Consider the following 21,287-nt stretch of genomic DNA (forward strand, 5'->3'; position numbering starts at 1 on the left):
TCTGACGAACTTTTAAAGTAGCCTACGGTTCAATCCCGGACCTGTTTGGTATATATGCAAAATCTGGCGACGATCGGTCTAAAACTGTAGATTTGTATAAAGAGCATACATACATACATACATACATACATACATACATACATACATACATACTTTCACATTTATATATAAGATTTTATTAAGTTTGATTTTGCATGTATGGACTTTTTTATCGTATTATTCATTAGGTTCAGTTTCTTCTGCTTCATCAAGAGGGTCGAGCTCTGTCAAGATTTCTCTGTCCAATATGACCAAAAACCTCACTGCCGAACAGAATCCACTTACAAGCTCGGGCTACTATGCAAGTAGCTCATCTTTCCAGAGCTGCAGTGCGAATTCAAGGAGGAACGTGGTACCTGACACCCTTCTGAACATGTAAGACGACCATCAAAATCAGTATTATTCCTCTATAAAATCTGCAGTGATTTGATTGCATTCCTAAAGCCGGGTTTTCCTAGGAGTAGAATTTCGGCGCCGTGTGCGGCGTGAAAATGTTGATTGGTTAAAAACCCGAAATTCAGGTTTTTTTTATCAATCAGTGTTTTCACGCTGCACGCGTCGTAGAAACCTGCTCCTGGGACAACCTGGCTTAACTTCAAAATACGAGCCGATCTCTCCCGTTAAAAAGCCTCGCCACAGTGTATCAACAGGCCTACAACGGTAAAATCTTTACTCATTACACTTCCATAGTTTGAAAAATAGATGGCAGCAGCATAAGCATTACACAGAAACAAACTGCAAGTTAGGTTCACAACACGGACACTCACATCCCAACAGACACCAATTCGTTAGAGGTTTCGCAGTGGAACATGAATGAGGTGCATGTGTGGTAGTGATAGTAGTGGTCTGATCGCACGTCAAATACCCGGAATGTCTGAAAAGAAAGCATAAAAATTTCGTTCACTTGGAAAGAACGCGTTGGTCCACCCTCACCTCTCTCTGAAACAGTTGTGAAAATAATGGTGAAAATTTGAGCCACAGGTGAAAATTCTCAAATACCTCCACAACTAGATAAGAAAGCTGGTGTATCTGATACTCAGGGAGTCGAATACGCCTTCTAACCGCTTGTTCAAAATTATACGGCAATGGGTCCTGGGGTTCGTAACCTTTTACAACTGTGACCCAAAACCAACAACGGAATCAGCTTGGCAACCCATGGGACTGTTTGTTTTTCGAAATTATCAAAACCAGTGACCTAATATGTGCATTTATAACAGGACCGTAAATGGAGTTTTACAATTCATCCCCTGCGAGATATAAGTTTGGGTCGTGACCCATAGCTCAAAAACCTCTGGCTGGATGTGAATTTTTATGACCCATCTCGGAAGCCCCTGCGAATCAAATTTGGATCGTGACCCATAGCTCTAGAATCTCTGGTGGTAAGTGGATTTGTACGGCCCATCTTGGAAAACCCCATCGCAACCCATAGATTAAGAACCCCTGTTATATGAGACCAGAGCTGCAACTAGAAACGAAAATTTGCTCTGTGGCCCGGGATCAATATCAAGTTGAGCGCCTCCCTCCCCCGTAATTTTGAACGGAAAGGGAATAAACTCAGCGCCCTTCCTGGTCCTGTGTTCAGAACAAAAAAAAAAACCCATGCCCCCCCCCCCCTATTTCCAGGTGTGGCCCTGTACAGGAGTGACAAAATGCATGTGTTTCAGGGCTGACAAAGTTTCTAGTTCCGATCCCAAATGAAGAGGGGGATGCTATGTAACTTCTATATACCGAATTTACTCATTTTAGACAGCTTTTTCCCCCCTTCCTGCAGGCAACATAATAGAAATTACTGTACCAGGTCAGAGGTGGATTCAAGGGTTCACACAGCCTGCGTGCCACACTCACACAATCACGTTCGAATTTCACTGCTCTTCGACCTTTGACCAACAATTACAGTCAAATTTCGATAAGTCGAATGAGCAACAGCCGACGAAAAACTTCGAGTTATCGTTAGTTCGACTTATCGTAAATTTCGATTTCAAAATGGGGAAAAGAAAGATTTATTGAAATAACCGCGCTATTTACGAGAATATCGTAATACTAAAACATATCAAACTCCTTTAGGTGAAGGATTTCGAAAAGATAAGTTTTATTCTAGTTTAATCATATTTATAAATTACTGAATGGGAATATTTAGAAATAAACTGCGTGTACACAGTAGTGTATTTACGGGGGGGAGGAGACTTCGCGGGATAAAATAGCCCAGGGCGGAAAATTTGATGAATAATTGGTCAAGAAAATTAGTAGAATGGGAGAAGGGCGGCAAAATTTGTATTACCCTCAACAATTCCGCCTCTGACCAGACAGCTAGAGGCTATGTCAGTGAATGACCGAAAAAAATGTGGTCTAGAGAGTTTGCAAGCACGTGAGTGAGCAAAAGAGTGACTTAGAGAGTGTGAAAAAACATGTAAATGACCAAAAGAGTGATCTACAGAGCGAAGGACCAGATAAGTGAGTGACCTAGAGCGTGAGCAAGCATGTGAATGAACGAAAGAGTAACCTAGAGAATGTGAAAGAATGTGAATGACCAAAACACTGAGTAGGGAGTATGAAAGCATGTCAATAACCAAAAGAGCTATCTAGAGCGTGTGCAAATTTGTGATGACCAAACCAAAAAAATGATCTAGAGCAGTGATTACCAACGTGGGCGTTAACACCTCCTAGAGGCGATGGAATGTTCCAGGGGAGCGGTAGAAGCTACGGGTATAACATGGGATCCTATGGGTTGGATTGCGTTGGGGGGCGATGGGAGGAAAAAAATTTCCTGAAGAAGGGGGCGATGAGACGAAAAAGGTTGGGAAACTATGCTCTAGCCCCCCCCCCCGGAACATTTCATCGCCCCTAGGAGGTGTTAACGCCCACGTTGGTAATCACTGCTCTAGATCATTTTTTTGGTTATAACAAAAGTTGGAACAAAAAGATGGAACCGCCCCCTTCATCAGAATTTTTATCCTCTCATCGCCCCCCAACTCAAATAAACCCATAGGATCCTATGTTAAATCAGTTGGTTCTATCGCCCCCTTGGACCATTCCATCGCCCACCGGGGGCGATATCACCCACTTTGGGGAACACTGCTCTAGAGGTTCTCGTGGTCCCTCTGCTATGAACCCGTGATCGATAGATTATAGTTCTCGTGGTCCCAGTGGCGTCAAAGCCGGGGGTGCTGCGGGTGCTGGAGAAAAGACACGATAATCTGTGGCGTTGGCCCGAGCAACCCGAGAATTAAATCAGGAATCAAAATTTCCTATATAGAACTTAAAGCAAGCAGCCGCAGGTTTGAAACGCTTCCGACGCCCCTGCGTAGTCCTGCTATGGACACCTCGGTTTTTGTGTAGGTTTCTGTTTTCGATACTGTTACGTGCAGAAAAGATTGCTCTGCACAAATGCAAAAACGGTAACAGGAAAGGATTTCTATCTCTATTTTTTTTTGTGTAATTCTTGAAAATTCTTCCATTAAGTGAATTTTGATTTTTCCAGGGCAGAGAGATACGCAACTGGAAGCATTTACAAGTAGATCACTCAACACATCAATGAATCACGAGAGACTGGCCTGATTTTTAGAGCGCAACTGCAGTACTTTGAAATATTCAATGCGTTGGCGTCGTTCGGACAAAAATTATGAATAATTTATTTTCTGATGTAAATACTGTACTCTCAGCCATAAATACGTACTTATAATTCAAAATATTTAACGGTTTTTTTAGACTTCCTATGAATGTGATGTATATACTTGTAATGCAATGTGCCGTTGTATGTGTTTTCATCTGGCCAATAGATTTTTTTTGATGTAATATATGAATAAAACTTCACAAAAAAACACTTTTTTGAGGGAATTCTTTCTTCAGACTCGGGCCCCTTGTTTATTATGAACGCAATAACGCCAACGGTTTTGCCGGAAAAACTCATTTCGATTTGCAAGAGTATACAGGGTGGGCAAAAAGTTCGTAGAAAATTGAAAAATGAATAAAAACGGGGAAAATGTCCAGGGATCGGTGTTAGGCCCGATCTTATTTACTTTGTACACTTACGATATTACTCAGGCTGTGTCACCCATCTCTCTATTGCAATTCGCTGATTACGTGAAGTTATTTTCTCCAGTGGAAAACACTAGGGGCCTAAGAATTGCATGCCAACAACTTTTCCAGTGGAGTTGTCAGTATAAGCTACCTATTTCATCATCAAAAAGTGGATCAATGCATTTAGGTAGACGCACCGATCCTGAATATTACCAACTAGGTAATGAAACGTTACAGCAATTGGATACATGCATGGATTTAGGTATTGCAATGAGCCGCATTCTGGATTTCACTGATCATTATCATGGCATATTGTAACATAGTCTGCAAAGCTAATAGAATTTCATATATGTTACGTACGGCATACCGTAAGTGTGATGCGCATACGTTGTCATATGCATTCTGTGTGTACGTTCGCCCGACTCTGGAGTTCTGTTCGCAAGTATGGAGCCCTTACAAAATCAAGGACATAAAGCTCCTCGAAAAGCCACAGAGGTCGTTTACTAAACGAATACTTGGCATGAGGCGCTCTATCTTATTGCCAGAGACTTCAATTTCTGGGTTTACACTCACTGGAATGGCGTAGAATCGCTGCAGATCTGAAGATGTGCTACAAACTAGTCCACCAAATTGTTTATCTACCATCGAGAGAGCCTTTCTTTGAGATCATAGACATGCGAGTTAACCTACGTAGGCATCGCTTCCAAATAAAAATCCCAACGGCTAGAAGGGATTGCTTTTTCCGCGGATATAGATGCCGTGTGGCAAGAATATGGAACAGTCTTCCATCAGAACTTGTATGTGCCTCCTACGCAAGATTTGCTTCCACTATTGGGGATTTCGACCTGACTCCGTATGCGAAGTGCTTCCCGTACTAACTATTATTATTTTTTATTTATTTTTTTTTTCCTTCCAGTATAAGTGCATTTCATGCCTTCTGGGGTTATTGTAAATAAATAAATAAAAAATAACCGAAATGAAAAACGATTTGTAGGGTTAGCATCGATAGGTCACGGAAAATTTTTTAAGACGGAAAAAAAATCGAAAAACGTTACCACATGTGGCGCTATTACGAGCGACTTCAGTAAAAGATATACAAATGAGACGGTTATAAGAACTTGCGCTCCTAATCCACAATCAGTTCACCATTGTAAACCGTGTATGTGGACCTGCTGCCAGAGGCGTAGCCAGAAATTTCGTTCGGGGGGGGGCCACTTTCATTTCGGGGGGGGGGCGCCAAAGTGACAGAACAATGGATTTGGCCATCTTTTTCCCTTTTTTCGGTCATTTTCTCACATTTCGGGGGGGGGGGCAGACCCCCAAGTCCCCCCGCTACGCCCTTGCCTGCTGCACTCTGCCGTTGTTGGATTTGTGACTCGCCTGCAGTGTGTTTTTCTCTGTGGTGGTGGTGGTGGTCATGTGGAACACATACTACTATAATAAACGATTTGGAGGCATTCTGTTCGTTATTTGCGTATCTTTTCTTTGACTTGTGTACGTCAGCGTCCCGTATCGGCAGTTTTAGTAAGGTTTTTTTTCCCCTGTCTTAAAAAAATTCCCGTGACCTAGCGATGCTAATCCTGCAAACCGTTTTTTATTTCGGTTATTTTTCCGGTTTTTATTCATTTTCAAAGTTTCTACGGACTTTTTGCCCACCCTGTACTTCGGAGATGTATCAAGGATGCTACACATTTAGAAGAGTACAGCAGGCCACTTCGCTGGTTTGAAAACGTGCTGCGGTCCACTTAAGTTATCTGGAAATGTGCCGCGAGCAGCTTAAGTGCTTTGGAATTGTGCCACCGGTTACAAGGCAAGGCTGTAACTAAGATTTCTGTGGGGGGACAAACATGACTTTGCCACTCCTACCGTACGATTCAATGATTTTATAACGGTGGTTTTTGTTTTCACCTAAAATTTACCAACTTTACCCTCCCCCCTTCCTCTAGTTTCGCCCCCCCCCTTAAGTGATCTATGATCCGTGGGTCACTAAAGTTACCTGTGAATATGCCGCAGGTCACTTGAGTTATCTATAAATGTACCGTCAGTTATTTAAGTCACGTAGAAATATGCCGCCGTGACATGGGCCGCTTCAGTTATGTGGATCTGTGCCGCGGGAAACTCGAATGATGTGGATCTGTGCAGCGGGTAACTCGAATGATGTGGAACTGCACTGTGGGCCGTTCAAGTGCTCTGAAACTGTGCCGCAGGTCACGTGAGCAATCTGTAAATGTGCCACCTGTTCATCTTTACAAAATTAGGCTTGAGTCCGCGGGCCACATCGGATTACTCTGAGAGACAAATTTGGCCCGCGGACCAGGGGGGGGGGGGTTGAGCATGTATGTTCTATCATCAACAGCAATGTCCTTCCACAGTTACAATGCCTCTCAACGGCAAAGTGATTCCCGCTCATCCACTATAAATACCCCACACACACACCTGCCACACACACACACAACTTATACTCCCTCTATAAAACTATTACTATAAATAAATCCCACTATATTAATTTCAACTTAGGGACCCGGTTCCAGGATGTCGGGAAGCTGTACACTATAAGCAATATAAGCAGTACATGCTCTTGGGAATAATGTGGTGTTATAACCTCAGGAGATGAACTGCCACAGATGTAGGTGAAACGTCAGGAAGAAAATGCCCGAGACCAGGGCCGCAACTAAGGCGGATCAGGCGGGTCTGGTGCCCCGGGCACAGGACAAAAGGGGAAGGGGGCACAGATTTAACCCTGTAACCTCTTCTTCAGCATTACGAGGGACGTCTAAATGAGTACTTACCCCGGCTGACCAAGTATCTATTTGCGGCCCTGCCTGAGACCATAGCCTAATAGTCCGGAAATCGCTTGTAACTCATCATCGAACGCCGACTATGACAGCCTCAGGGAATACTTTAAAAAAAATTATAGTTTCTTTCGTATGCGAGAGGACGGACTACTGCGCCCCACTGTTCACTGTACACGCCGTAGGTGTGAACCTGTGAGAGGGGCGCAATAGTCCACCTTCCCGCATACGAAACTATTCCTTTTTTCTAAAATATTTCCTGAGGCTGTCATGGTCGGCGTTCGATGAGTTACAAGCGGTTTCCGGGATATTAGGCTATGGTCTCAGGCATTAAAGGCTTATACATTTTTTTAATTAGAGGGGAGGGGACCCTGTATCCGAATATACCGAACAATGCCCGGATTGCCTCCTGATGTTGGTTACCAAATTTTTGGGCAACCCGGTTGGTTTTTCCTGGGATATTCTGGCATTCTCCTCCAACTTAGGTCATCCCGACTTTTTTTCTTTGTGACAATGTCCCGTATATTTTAGTGGAAGTGACTTGATTTTCTATTCTTTACTGAAATTAAGGTTTGTAATTATTTTTTTCCTACTCATAAATTATATTATTTTAATTATGAATAAAAATTGTAACATTCATCTCACACAGGAGTCTCACAGAAATACAAAGGCCACAACAGACCAAGGCTGTAACTAGGCTGGGACAACCGTGGCACTGTCCCGGGGCCAAGAGCCTAATGGGTCCTTACAAAAGATGAAGAACATTCATTTTTCATAATTATTCTTTCTTAATGGAGCCCACCCCTCAAGAAAATGCCTGTCCCGGGCCCCCGAGAAGGTACGCTACGGCATTGCAACACACAGAATGTTCAACGAGGTGGCTGAAAAATATTCCCATAAAATATTCAACTTTTTTTTTCCCCCTGAACTGCATTTTAATCGACTGTCATTTGTAGTAGCACTTCATTTCCATATTTGGCAGTTTTTAGTGATTTTAGTCATAATTTGCAGTTTAGTTTATTTTCTGCATTGTCATTGCTGACGTGACGAAAACGTCGCTTTTCTCACACAAAAACGGGATGTATGGTCAGATTTTTATCTGTTTAAAACAGGGTCACAAAAACTGCATCAAAAATCAAAGTGATTCTTTTTAAAATAAATAGTATTTAAATTATATTTGAAAAATTATAGTTATCTTCAAAAACATAATTTTATAAAAAAAACCCTATATCATTTCAAAATACAATCGAGGAGAAATAAAGCAAAATACACACTCGCAAGAAATTCTAGACATTTTGAATCGAAAACTTCCTATCGTCTGCACAGGCGTGGCTCACCACTCCATTTCCGGTAACAGTTGCTTCCGGTGTAAACAAGACTGAAGGGCAAAGAAGATCAACAGTCCGCCATGTCAAAACAAACATAGATAAGTATGATGCAATAAATAAGAATAAACATATTGTCCCACTGAAATCCGTTATACAGCTATTGTTGTCACAGCGATGGGAGTGATTAGAAATCTTTCGAGCCTTCAAAATGGTTACAGCGACTCCATCGAGGATGTCTTGAACGAGTTAGAGATTCTATATTTCATCAGTGTCACAAATACTCCCCCCCCCCCCTTATTTCTATTAGGCATATAATTATTTAAATTGGTAAATTGTAATGTGATTGTTTGTGTTTTCAAGAATCGAGGACCAGGTCCAGAATTTGGAGCAACCAGAGCCTAGAAGGGTTCGTAAAGTGAGGAATAGGACCAGACCCCAAGCTATTGGTGGACCCACAAGCAATCCGAGGACCAAGAGCGGGAAAAAGAAGAAACGCATCGAAAACTGTAAGTATCATTCATGTTTAATACCAACATTAATATTATTAGAAGTATGTAATTAATGAGTTTAATGTTATATAGCATTGGTCAATGTGAAACTGCAAACTCTCATACATTGCTAGGGCGCCATGAAAGAACGAAAACAGCCTATAGATCAGAGGTCTTCAACCTTTTTCTAGTCGCGAGCACGTTATGTCAATATCGTGTTGTAGGCCTGCCTGCTCTCGGCGGGCAGACCTACAACACGATACTGACATAACATGGAAATTCAAGCATTTCTATCAGAAGAAATGGAAGACAGATGGTAGCATGTATACATGAAACAAGTGCAACTCAACAACATAAATACATTAGGGTCATGTATGCTCTCAAAACACAGATTCCAACATGTACCGATTCGTTAGAAATTCTGTAGAGGAATGTGTACAAGGTGCATGTACGGTTACGTAGTAGTAGTCATCGCGAGCGCTGCCTGTATCCATCATCAAAACAAGAGCACCCTTTTCTGCAAGTTTGATATGCAGATGTATAAAATCAGGATAATTTCCCAGAGCGCAATTTTTACGAGGTATTTAATTGGAAAGTTGATCATGTACTCGCGAGCATGAAATTAGACATGAGCATCTAGCACGTGTTGCTCATGAGCAAGGGGTTGAAGATGCCTGCATTAGAGGGATATTCAATTGCTTAATAAATTATTTGATTTTCAAAGATATACAACAGTAAGACGCATAGATCCTTCACAATGGGGGCCAGGTATCTTGAAGATAGGTGCTCCCAAAATCTGCTCCTTTTGTATAATTTTAGGCAGAATTAGACATGTTCATCTTATGAACAAATGAAGGCGTTCACGGAAGGGCTGATGACACAGCAGTAACAATTAACAAGTTTATTTCAACGATTAACAGTTAAACATAACTATATGTTACACAGTACTGAGCGCTGCGAGTAGACAGAATATATACGTTTATTATATTTATATTAAGGCCCGTCATTTGGGGGGGGCGGCCCCCCCCCCACTTTAAAAAATACACTAGAAATGGTATATATATATACATGCATTGAGTACCTGTTCTTTGTCCCCCCCCCCCTGGAAAATGTTTAAATGATGGTGCTGCGTATGTTGCAGAACAATCTGGAAGAATTCCAAAAAAGGTGTGGAAAGTACTATTATGGAAATTTTTATCACATAACTTTTCTAGTCTTCCGAGGGCTCATTGCGGAACAATGAAAACATTTTGTTTTGGGGCTGCAAGCAACCAATCAGAGCATTGCTACAGACTTATACGGAGGCCTTCAGCTTCAATTTTATCCCAATGTCTCACTTAAACAGACATTTTTTTCCTGCTAAGCAACCGAGTGTTGAGATTTGTGTACTGACCCAAGTGGAATTCTCAGTCTTTCAACCATCTTGCAATGCATTTAGAGTGAGCCAAGCAATGTGGTCAGGCATGATTGTCTGGCTGAAGTTGGCCTTCTGTGATTATCAACTTTGATATGTGAATGCAAGCTGATTTCTCCCTATCAAAAAGCTTTGTCACAGAAAGCAATAGACCTACAAAGGTGCAAATATCCCACCATATTTCACACTTCAATATGCTCATATAGCAATATAAACTTCACTAAAAATTTCAAATATAGATGGCAGCACTAAAATTTCATGCTCAACACTGTTGAGGTACCACATATGTACTTCTGACGCAACTCACTTGGAAGAAGAGATTGCCCATGTCGAAATGAGTTGTGCTTCACTTTGAAGGGAAAGTGTGGCCAGGCATCATCTTGTTGAAAAATAAAGTTCATGGTGCTTTTGATTTAAAGATACAGATTATTAATTATTTTTGCATGGGAAAAAAATCCTGAATATTTTCTATCAAAATGGAAGCTTTAGATAACAAAAGATTTTTTTTCCAACTTTCTCGCCTTTTCATCTTGCCATCAAGGAAATCTCATCCAAGGAATGCTCATCCCGCGAGGGCTTTCAGCAGTTTCATATTAGCTTATTATATTATTCGTCTGGCATACAAGAGACTGGGGTTGGAGTCCCTGTGGAAACAGATGGAATTTTCTTTCTAAATCATCATCATCTCCACATATAACCAGTCTTCTGGAAATCTTCTGTTAGCAAGTGGAGAGGACATCTTTCTTCTATATTAGCTGTTTAACTTTTGAAACAAACTTTCTTCCAAATCACAAAACTATGTTAGAATGTTTGATCTTTCATGTTAATTACTAGCAATGATTAAGGCAATAACAAAGTCTCATTTGTTGTATATATCATTACAGCCATTCATAGTGTTATTGATTATTTTGCTGTTTATTCAAGCTTAAATTTGCATGTAACGAATGGCAAAAGTTATGCATTAAATTTAACAAAATATCGCTTTAGAGCAGTGGTTCCCAAAGTGTGGGGGACCCCCTAGGGGGTCACAAGTGATTCTTCAAAATGAAAATATCCAAATTTAAAATTTATTTTCCATACCGTAACTAAAAGTATGTCGAAACTGAAAAATGCTTTAACTCAGCTGAACAGCTACTTGCCATACACATATCATTTATCAAATTCTACATGTACAATAATCAGTAGATCTGGTCAATATTTTGGGGAGGGAAACTTCAGAACGAATCAACCAAATTAAAATATTTTTAAAAACTAAAATCACAGAACGATGAAGTAGCATGTGCATGTATATAGAGTAAATGTTTACATTTTATATTATGAACAATTAATAATGCCACTAGTGCATAGTTTATTAAGCTCTTTTGGTGAAGAAGTAAAGTCATTGAAAATATTGGGAGAGCTTTAAACCATTAAGAAGAGGGAGGGTTGGGGTGAAAATTACTGTGGGGAGTACACACCAGGTAGTCACTATAATAGACAATACTCCTTTAGTTGAAAAACAATTTTGTTTAATAAAGCGAGTGTGGCTGTGCCACAACCATGAAAATGTTATGAATATTCAAAATAACGTACATAACAAATCAACTAAAATTATTATTCCTACGAAAAGAACCCAAAAATATTCTTGCATTGGGCCTGAAGTTTTGTTATCCATTCTGCACAATGACAACGCTCAAAATAAGCATTCTATCCTAACTTGTCGCTACGTTGATGACACCCTCCGCAGGATTCAAAGCTAAAAACTATGTGGGTAGTTTGAAATCTCATGATAAAACAGTTCTGCCATCTCAATATCAGAAAATAATTTGATTTCATTCATCACTGATAATAGAAATTAAAGCACAATCATTAAAAATTATGCAAAATCAAGAATGTTCCGGAAAACTGGACGTATGGTTACCCTATGTAGGGAGGTCATCAATAAAATTCTTGTAAAGAAAGAGGAGTCATGATTCAAAACGTTTGGGAACCACTTCTTTAGAGAAATCTTTTTTTAAATTTGATATAAGCATAATATTTGTTAATTTCAGTCAATTATCTCCTGTCCCTCGCTGATCCAGAAGAGGTGATAGAGATTACCATCCATGACTTCATTCCTCCAAGCGCATCGGTTTTTTCCCAGATATGCCTTGAATGGGAGAACATGGAGGTAAATAAGCTAGCTATACATATATAGCTTTGTTCAAATGTGCTGAAAATGGAATAATTAAATCAACAATTTCCGTAAGCAACATTGTTTAGAATACTTAGAACCTTTTAGAAAATTCAATACTTATATAGCAGTTTAAAAAGAATTTTTTTTTAATCTTGATTAAATGTGTTTTATGGTACATAAAATATGTACCATAAAAAAATATATATAATATAGTATATTTTTATATGAATCTTTATCAAACAAATGATAAGAGAAGCGCTATGAAAGTAAGAAAGGGAATTCAGCTTGCTAAAGACTCCTTTTGGAAATGTAATTCTTAAGGAAGACCTAAACATGAAATTAAAAACGAGGCTCCTGAGATGAGATGCTATGTATGGCCAGTCCTACTGTATACATGCAAAATATGGGCATGCAACAAGGAATTTAAAAAGTAGATCAACTCATTTGATGTTTGATGCTACAGAAGAATGTTAAAAATGAAGTCGACTGACAAAATCACCAATGAAGAAGTCAGGAGGAGAACTGGAAATCTCGACAATCTGATAAGAAATACTGTGGTGAGGAAGTAGAAGTATGCTGGATACATCCTGAAATGATCTGCAGGACAAGACACAACACTGATATTTGAAGAATATGTGAGAGGTTATAAAAATAGAGGAAGACCGAGAGGCCCTACCAGGTAAATTCTAGAAAATTTTGACCAAATATCATTTTTGTGAGGCCCCTATTCTCTTGAGGCCCCCGTACTGTGCTCGGGTGGGCAGCACTGACCAGAAGGAGTGGAGTGGACAACAGTATCATTAGTTAAAGAGACAAGCTCAAGATCGAATAGAATGCAGAGCCATGATAGCCAACCTTTGAATCGGAGACAGTGCCTTATTATGATGATGATTATTGAATGTAAATTTTTTTATGTGTATGTGTAAGGAAATAAAATAAATGCAACCTTGAAGATAAGTGATTGAGTTACAGATATCTCAACTTAAAATGTTAGGAGTAAAAATATTTGCTCAAATTTCCATATGTGAAACTTTGACCGCTTTATATTTTTTCTGTGTTGAATATGTTGTGCAGTGTGCCATGCATGGTAATTGAGGGAAGGGAGGCATGAAACAGATTAAGGATGCCTCTATTTTTTTTTAAATCAGAAAGTTCATTTCATGTAAGTCAAGGTTTGACTGCATTTGTTTTTTATGTGTTTTGTCACAAAAAGGAATTTCCAATGCTTCCATGTTGGAAATTCAATCTGCAAATATTGATAATAGCTAAGTTTCCAAAGGAAACTTAGGTATTATCTAAGTTTAGATAAATCTAAATTTTTAAACCATGAGGAAACTTAGAAAAGAAGCCCAATGAAAAAAAAAACCTAGGTTCCAGGTCATCGCTGCAACAGAAAAATTGCCATTTGGCTCTTAAAATTTTGTAGATGTGATTGCTAAATCAAGTTCAGAAAACAATACAAAATTCTCAGAAATTATGTCAGTGTTTCTGCCAGTAAAAGTTGGGGGGGGGGGGGGGTGACATTATTCTGGACCATTTTTCTAAAGAAATAAAAGTGCCTGGCTTTTTTGGAATTTGGCTGGGGTGCTTCAATTTTTTCTCGTTTTGTGGTTTTTTTTTTTTTTTTTTGGTTTTCTTTTTGTTTGCACTATACATTTACTAAAAAATACAAGGGAAATTTGATAGAAAGACAGAGGAACCCCTGCTCAATGACATGGAATAGAAATGAACAAGGAGGGCTGAGCCAGGAAGAGTTGCAAGGGAATGAATGGTCCTCTCTGCTTGTTCTAAAAAAGGGGGGACATTAACTCATGGTTTCAATTATCTCTCCCACATATCTTATAAGTCTTTCCCATCTTGAGACGGATGTTTTGGAACAGAGATACATCATGACAATTGTGTGTGAATAGACCTTTAATAGTTTATCATTGTCACTGTCAAGAGCATATGCAGGATTGACCTTTGCAGGGGGCACGAAAATTTTCCTCCCTAGAAATTTTGATTTATACCGCCCTTTGAAAAACATTTAATTTACCAGAAATTAGTTAATGCAGCATATAAAGGGGTTTTTTTTTCAATATTTCTATTCTTCCACCAAAATATTAATTTTTTTCTTCTAATTTTTAGGTGGGCTTGAGAGGGGCACGGACCCACCTTCTTACACCTCTGGTCACAGTGACATGTTAAATGATATGGAAATTAATGTGACTTAGCTCATTACTTTACTTTTAATTTATCTTTATTGTATGTTTTGCTTTTTTTCATGCTGTATGATTCAAGTTAACAGTTGAGCTCAGAGATTTGCTTTTTCATTCAAACAGATGTGGAATGAATTCATCAACTGTACGGATGTTGAAGCTTGTTTCCAAGCAATAACAGCTCAGAAAAAGTCACTGCCACCCAGCCACGATTTGCCTTCTGGATCGAATACCAGGGATGACAAGCGTTCGGGTAAATATGGATTATTTTCTGTAAAATAGTATATCAGTGTTTCACAAAAAATTGCCTTAAAGGAATAAAAAATTTCTGTATGTCTTTTGTTTGTAATAAATATGAAAAATGATTAGTAAAAACATGAAAATTCAATTGTGACAGTGTCATCTCTATAAAATGATAGCTGGGAAGAATATAGAAATTTACATTTTTGTGCAGCCCTCCAATGAAAAAAAAAAGTGCCAATCATTAAAATTTGTTCCTCTCTGTATTTGTATTACAAAAAATGGAAAAAAAAATTACCCTCCATAACAATTGAATTTCAAAAAAATTTCCAGAGCTCAAAAAGACCTGGAAAATAGCAAAAATCAAGAAGTTTGGTTACATATTTATTCAAGTGTCAAGAGGTTCAATTCTTTCACCATAATGAAAAAGTATTTTACTTTTTTTTCGGGGGTGGGGGGGGGGGAGTGTATTCATTTTTTTTATACTCCCATCCTGAAATTATTATTTTAACCAAGCTTAATTTTATTCATTCAGACCAAGCATAACTCTGGTCTATCGTCATGGGCTATCAATTGAGTTGTGCTAGAAGTATGTGTTTTCTTTCCAAACTAGATCTCAATCGCTTAGTTATCCAGGCTTTCGCACTTCGTATGAACAGCGGAGAATGACATTGTTTCTCTCTATAATTCAATATGTTCATAAAAAATTTTAACAGGGAAAATATATTTTATTAGCTTCAAACTTTAAAAAAGAAAAATGAGAAATTAATTGGCAAGATGACTGGTTAAGGAAGTGTGATTATAACAGTTAATTTTTTTTTTTTTGCTAATATTTTTTGCGTATTTTACTTTAACCTCAATCAATAAAATATTATTTTAACCATATTTTCTTGATAAAAGATATGTTTGGCTCCCCAGAAATATGGCTAGCAACTCAATTTTTATTCTTTCAATTTTTCACATGCTGTTTTGTGCTATTTAAATATGTAGTTCAGAAAGTACACAATACAGTCTGCTTTTTTTGGAAGTCTATAGTAACAAGAAGTCACTGAGTATCCCCACATAGGTGGACAATACATTAAATATGTAGTTTTGAACCTCTTATGTATGTGATTGACTTTATGTCAGATGGATGGTGCTACCATGTCATTATATTGTACCACCACTATTGGACGTTTAGTTCAGTTCGCGGCACGTCATTATCATGACAGCATCTGTGGTTTTCATGTGTCTGTCATTATTGTATTATTGTGTATGTTGTGTAATCAAATAATTGCTAATCAACTGTATTATTAAATAAAGGTAGAACAAAAGCCAGTTCGAAATGAGGGACAAAGTCCTTAACATAATTTCAGATCTTTGAGTCTTACAGTGGAATTTGTTTCATGTTTTATTTCTCTATTTTTCTTAGACCACCCTGCATTTTCAGCAGTAGAGTGCTTCAAGAAAGTTGACAATGACTTGAGATGTCTCTTGAAACGACATATTCCAATGGTGCGTTATATTAACCAGGAAAAAATATATATACTCTTTGATACCAAACAATATTTTATTTATCCATTACTCATACCTGTAATGAAATCTGTCCGATTCTGTACTGTAGGGGAAAAAATGTTATTCTAAAGAGTTGTTGATTTAATTTCTGTAAATTATTCATAACTTTTCTTATTCTTCATTGCAGGGACCATTGACACACTTGGAGCGTGAACTGATCACATTTTTTGTGAACCGTCCTCGGAATATTTTCCAGTCTTATATTCCAAACAGTTTCGAGCGTTTGTTGCTGCATGCCTTATGCCAATACATGGATCTGTCCTCTCTTAGTAAGTTAAAAGTTAAATTTATATTTACTGTGTTTGATGTTGCATGAGTTTACATAGTGTTTCGTAATGCAGAAGTAGATTAAATAATCAGGTTATGTAATACTTGTTATCAGTTGCCTAGCAGTCAAGTAGTTTGAATATCTATGTTTGTTCCTGCAGATATCACTTCAAATCCCAGTAAGAGTAGAAAACACGAGGTTGCGCTGCAGTGTGCTAGAGGGGAAATTTCTGGTTTTCTTATTCAAGAGGTGGTGGTCATACAAAGAGCATACAAATATGGAGTACCAACAACTCTAAATGTCTCATAATTTCACAAATTTTTATGCAGACCCAAACAAATTATTTCTCGGTACACGTATGCATGGAAAGCATTCTCACTGAATTCATTGAACAGCTCATACATTGTCCTTAGCCATTCCATGCACTAGGTATAAGTCTGCAAGCTTTTATTTGCATATGATGCATGCTCTTTGTACTGTGACTACTGCTCGAATGATAAAACCAGAAATTTCAAAATGAAAGCCGGAGGTGGAACATCAAATAAAATACCTTAAATATCTACACAAATACAGTACTAGATTTTTTTTTTTTAGCCTGTATTTGTGTTAAAGTCACCACTGACAGGATGGCTGCTGACCACCAAAGGTATGTATGGTATGGCTGGTTCTTGAAATAGCAGCTAAAGGGGGTGGTCATTGAACACAGGTGGCCACTATGAGAATAATTCGAAAATTTAAATTCTGTTGCATCTTAAAATATTATGGAGTCAGAAGCCCCTTCTAGATATTGTCAATTCCTTTACACCTGTGATCACTGCTGTGAAGAAAGTAGTGTACAGTAAAACATCTCCTATATAACAGCCACCTTTCCGAATAACGACTGCTTTTGGAAATTACATGTGAAAAATTTATCACATGAGAAAAATAACCTTAAAGAGTTGTTTTAAAGGAGTTTCTTCTTTGAGCCCTTCAAACATAAAACTATGGATTCTTTCCTACATCATTGTTTTTGAAAATACAGTCTGTGAACCCTGGAAGTTCCTGAAGTATATGTAAATGGGTGCAATAAATGCATTTCAAGAAGAACAAAGCAGAATTTAGGGTTAGAATTCAGCAGGTAGTGATGTCAAAGACCAGAGACTCCTTGTTTTCCATGATGTTTGACCAAGGGTGCCCGGATGAGCACTAATTGAAAATACTGGCCTAGATGACAACGGAAAATAGCTTGATTTCATCGGAGAAGAAGTCTGAGGAGCAATCTGAAGAATACATATCTCAGGACCCCCCCCCCAAGAATTACAGCACGGCTGTATGCATTTTTCTTCATATGTTTGAATGAAATTAACAATAGAAAATCACAAATGAAGTACTTCATGCAAAATTCACGCATCTTAAATGCAAAATAAATGTCATGTGTTACAAAAACAGCTTCTAATTAAGTATGGCATGAGTTGTTATACTAGTAATTCTACAAGCAATCAAAAATAACACAGTAAAACCTACCTTTTGCAGATAACTGCAGGACAAAAGATTTGTCTGTAAAAGAGGGGTGCCCGGTAATCAGGGGGTTTGAAATGCCTTCCCCCCCCCAGTATAATAAAATTCCTTTTAATAACGGTAACCTCTCAATAATGGCCACAACACACACTTGCTCAATCCTGTTACTGGCTGTTGTTGGAACGTTTCGCTATATTCACCATTTTTCGCTCATCAAAATTTGTTTGTATATGTTGCCACGACTTCCTTTTGAACCCTCTTTAATGATTTTTATGTTCAATTCACCAATTGACTAAAATTGCATAATTTAAGACTTTATATACATTTAGATTATACTGGCTGTAATTTGATATTTCAGGTTATGACCGAAACGGTGCCAGATGGACCAGAGTTCGCAACAACAGACCAGAGTTTATACTCCCTTCAATGCTACTATCGACATTTCTGGAGAACTGCACAAAAAAACGCCCTCGCTGAAGTTGCGGATTCTTTTATCTGATGACCCGATTCTAACCTGATTTTTAACTCTTTTTATGGAATGGTTTTTATACTCTTAATAGGAAAGATTTTTTTCTTCTCATAATTGAATATGATAGCATGTCTGGAAAAAGAAAGAATTGGGTCTGGGGCAAGTTTTTTTTGCATAAAGTAAAATAGTTTTGCCGAAACATATTCTTTGATTGTTTATACGCTTTTCAGGAAAAATTATTATGGATTTAATATGTGCACAGTTTTAGATGTTCAGTGTGTGGATATGCATAACGTGTGTGTTGCATGTTCCTACACGTTGGAATCGGGAGTGTTGAGTGTGATTTTCTATTCGTCTTTCGTAACCATTTGGATATTCAATGAGAATTAGTGCATGGATGTTGTGCAGTCGTTTTTACAATACAATAATATATATTCCATTATTACTGGCACACAATTGATATGCACTGTCTGATCATGAGTATTCAGGTACCTCAATATTTCAAGTTACCAATCGAAAACATTAAATAAGTGTGTGTATGCATTTTTTGTAGTGTGATTGAATCTGTCATTCTTTCTCTCTTACAAATACAAATACAACGCCACAACAGGCTAATTGCCCAACGAGGTGGCTGACTTAAGAACATCATGGATCCCCGAGCCCCTACCTACTACTGCTACACCACACATGCACCCCCCCGCGGAACCCCCCAACGAACCCCCAACGAATCGGTACATGCGGGAATGTGCGTGTACGTGTAGTGCAACCTGACGTAAAGTTTGTTTATGTGTAATGCTTGTTATGTGTAGTGCTGTCATCTGCCCCCAGTTTTACTAACTATGAGTGAAGTGTTATGGTTGGATGATTTACCGTTGTAGGACTGTTGCTCTCTGTGGCGAGACTTTTTAACGGGGAGATCGGCTCGCATTTGCGCCTTGAAGTTGGGAACCACAGAAAACCAACTTCAGCCGACCACCACTGTGGGGTTCGAACCCGGATCCTCGCATCACGAGTCCGGCACTATAACCACTCGACCACCACAGCGGCACCACTCTCTGGAGGGTTATTTAGCAATATTTGAAATATCTGGATCAGAATAACCAGACAGTCAAGTGGTTAGCTTGCTAGCCTATGGCTGTGCTGGTCTGGGTTTGAATCCTGGTTCGGGCATGGATGTCTACTGAAAAATTTCCGGACAGATCTTATGGAGCTCTTGGGAATATGTAATGATCATGTTATTAAAAAAAAAATTAATAGCTCGTCATTCTCAGGAAAAAATGCCGAGACTAGTTCTGGCACAGATTTTGGCTCAGCTCATAACAGATGTTCTGTTTCAATCCATGTTGGCTCTGAGCAGGTCAGTAAACCTCATGAATATCTATTTCAAGGAACCAGATGTATGCATTAGGTGTCATTCAAGTATTACATCAGCATCGATACGGAGATAGGGGGTTTTGGATTTAATGACAAGGAGAGGGGGGAGTTTGAATGATGCTTACATCATCCACCACCCTTTATAAAAAAATATGAAATATTTTTATTGACATTTTTTACTAAGTGTGCCAAAAACAAGAGAAACCTTGCGCTCGATTGTGGACACCTGAATGCTGAATTAATGTTGTCATCCCCCCATTGATACGTTGCCAATAGAACCACTTTAGAGTGATCTTTAAATGTTCTGCGAATCAGTTAAGTGATCTAGAAATGTGTCATGGACCACTTAAGTGCTCTAAAACTGTGCCACATGCCATTTAAGGCACCTCTAAATGTACCATTTAGTACCATCAAAATTTTGCTGACAAGAGAAGGGGTAAAAATGGCTAAAATTCTGGCCTGGTTTTCAACCAGATTAAAACAGAAACTCGTCAAACTTCTAGCAGTATAGGTAGAGTAAAGTTGTTTGTAATGTCACAACATGATGTCGTGGTCAAATCAGGTGAAAACTAGCAGTCACACATCAGATCAGATCCAGCAGTGTCCGAATGTTCATGATCAGATTGTGTGTTTGGCTATTCAGTACTCATTGTGGAAGCTGTGAATACTTTGCTGTATTAAAAATTATGAATTTTTATTACAGACTTTTTGTATACATTGTATAACAATTTTAATGTTTTCTGCACACATCACATTTATTATCATAGATATATTGTAGGGAAAGATTTTGTGCAATGAATAATTCTAGATTCATAGCGAATAAGGTGCAATGTCTGATCATGTTAAAAGAGAACTGAAATTTTGTGAATTTATAGCCAAGTGTCTGAAATGCATTCTGTTTTTCTCTGTACGCATATCAACTAGTGCTATGTTCTTGAATAGCGCAACCTTGTCTAGCCATTTTCATGCCTTACCATACTCTTTCGCTTCAGGTATCGAGACTTGGGGGAAAAAAGTCCTTGCAATTGGAGAGCCCCATTGTGATTTTAAATTCATCTTCAGCAAGTAATTCAGCTATGTCAACGTAACACAGAGATGTTGGTACTAATGCACTGCATCTTATATCTCGATAAATTAAAAGCAGTTGTGAAATGTGGGTAGGCTTATTTTCTCTTGAAACTCCTTTCTAGAACATGATTTTCCCGTTTCAATAATTAAGTTGTAGACTGTCAGTGAAAATGGAATGCTAGAGAATTTTTTTTTCTGTGTGTTAATTCTACATTAGAGCAGAATTATTATTTTTTTTTTTGTTGTTGCATTGTCAGATCAACTGGGTTAACACATTGAAAATACTTCCCCCCCCCCCCCATAGAAATGGACTAGAGCCTATTAATAACTGGCTAACCGAATGGTGGCTCAGGAATTATATATCCCCATATTCCAAGGGGGGAAGA

The 21,287-nt window shown here is 38.5% G+C and overlaps 2 protein-coding genes across 4 annotated transcripts in view; both read left to right on the forward strand.

The window, feature by feature from the left end:
- Positions 1–3,849, forward strand: part of LOC149084125 (uncharacterized) — an 81,958-nt gene extending 78,109 nt beyond the window's left edge. For 2 of the 3 annotated variants that reach the window (XM_089234467.1, XM_089234466.1), the window contains exons 10-11: positions 228–414; positions 3,518–3,704. In XM_089234467.1, the coding sequence (XP_089090593.1) occupies positions 228–414; positions 3,518–3,554 (224 nt within the window). In that variant the 3' untranslated portion in view covers positions 3,555–3,704. Of the gene's footprint in view, positions 1–227; positions 415–3,517 lie in introns of all 3 variants that reach the window. The other variant, XM_089234468.1, reaches the window with a different exon arrangement.
- Positions 3,850–8,203: 4,354 nt separating this feature from the next.
- Positions 8,204–18,655, forward strand: LOC149084126 (R3H domain-containing protein 4-like). Its single transcript, XM_089234469.1, has 7 exons — positions 8,204–8,421; positions 8,537–8,682; positions 12,109–12,227; positions 14,555–14,684; positions 16,083–16,165; positions 16,353–16,494; positions 18,349–18,655. Exons 1-7 carry the CDS (start codon positions 8,351–8,353, stop codon positions 18,465–18,467), a joined length of 810 nt encoding a protein of 269 aa, XP_089090595.1. The 5' UTR covers positions 8,204–8,350; the 3' UTR covers positions 18,468–18,655.
- Positions 18,656–21,287: the final 2,632 nt, after the last annotated feature.

The sequence above is a fragment of the Pholcus phalangioides genome, unplaced genomic scaffold (assembly GCF_987345545.1).
Source record: "Pholcus phalangioides strain wild (caught in Gottingen) unplaced genomic scaffold, Ppha-v1.0 ptg000008l_1, whole genome shotgun sequence".
Lineage (NCBI taxonomy): Eukaryota > Metazoa > Arthropoda > Arachnida > Araneae > Pholcidae > Pholcus > Pholcus phalangioides.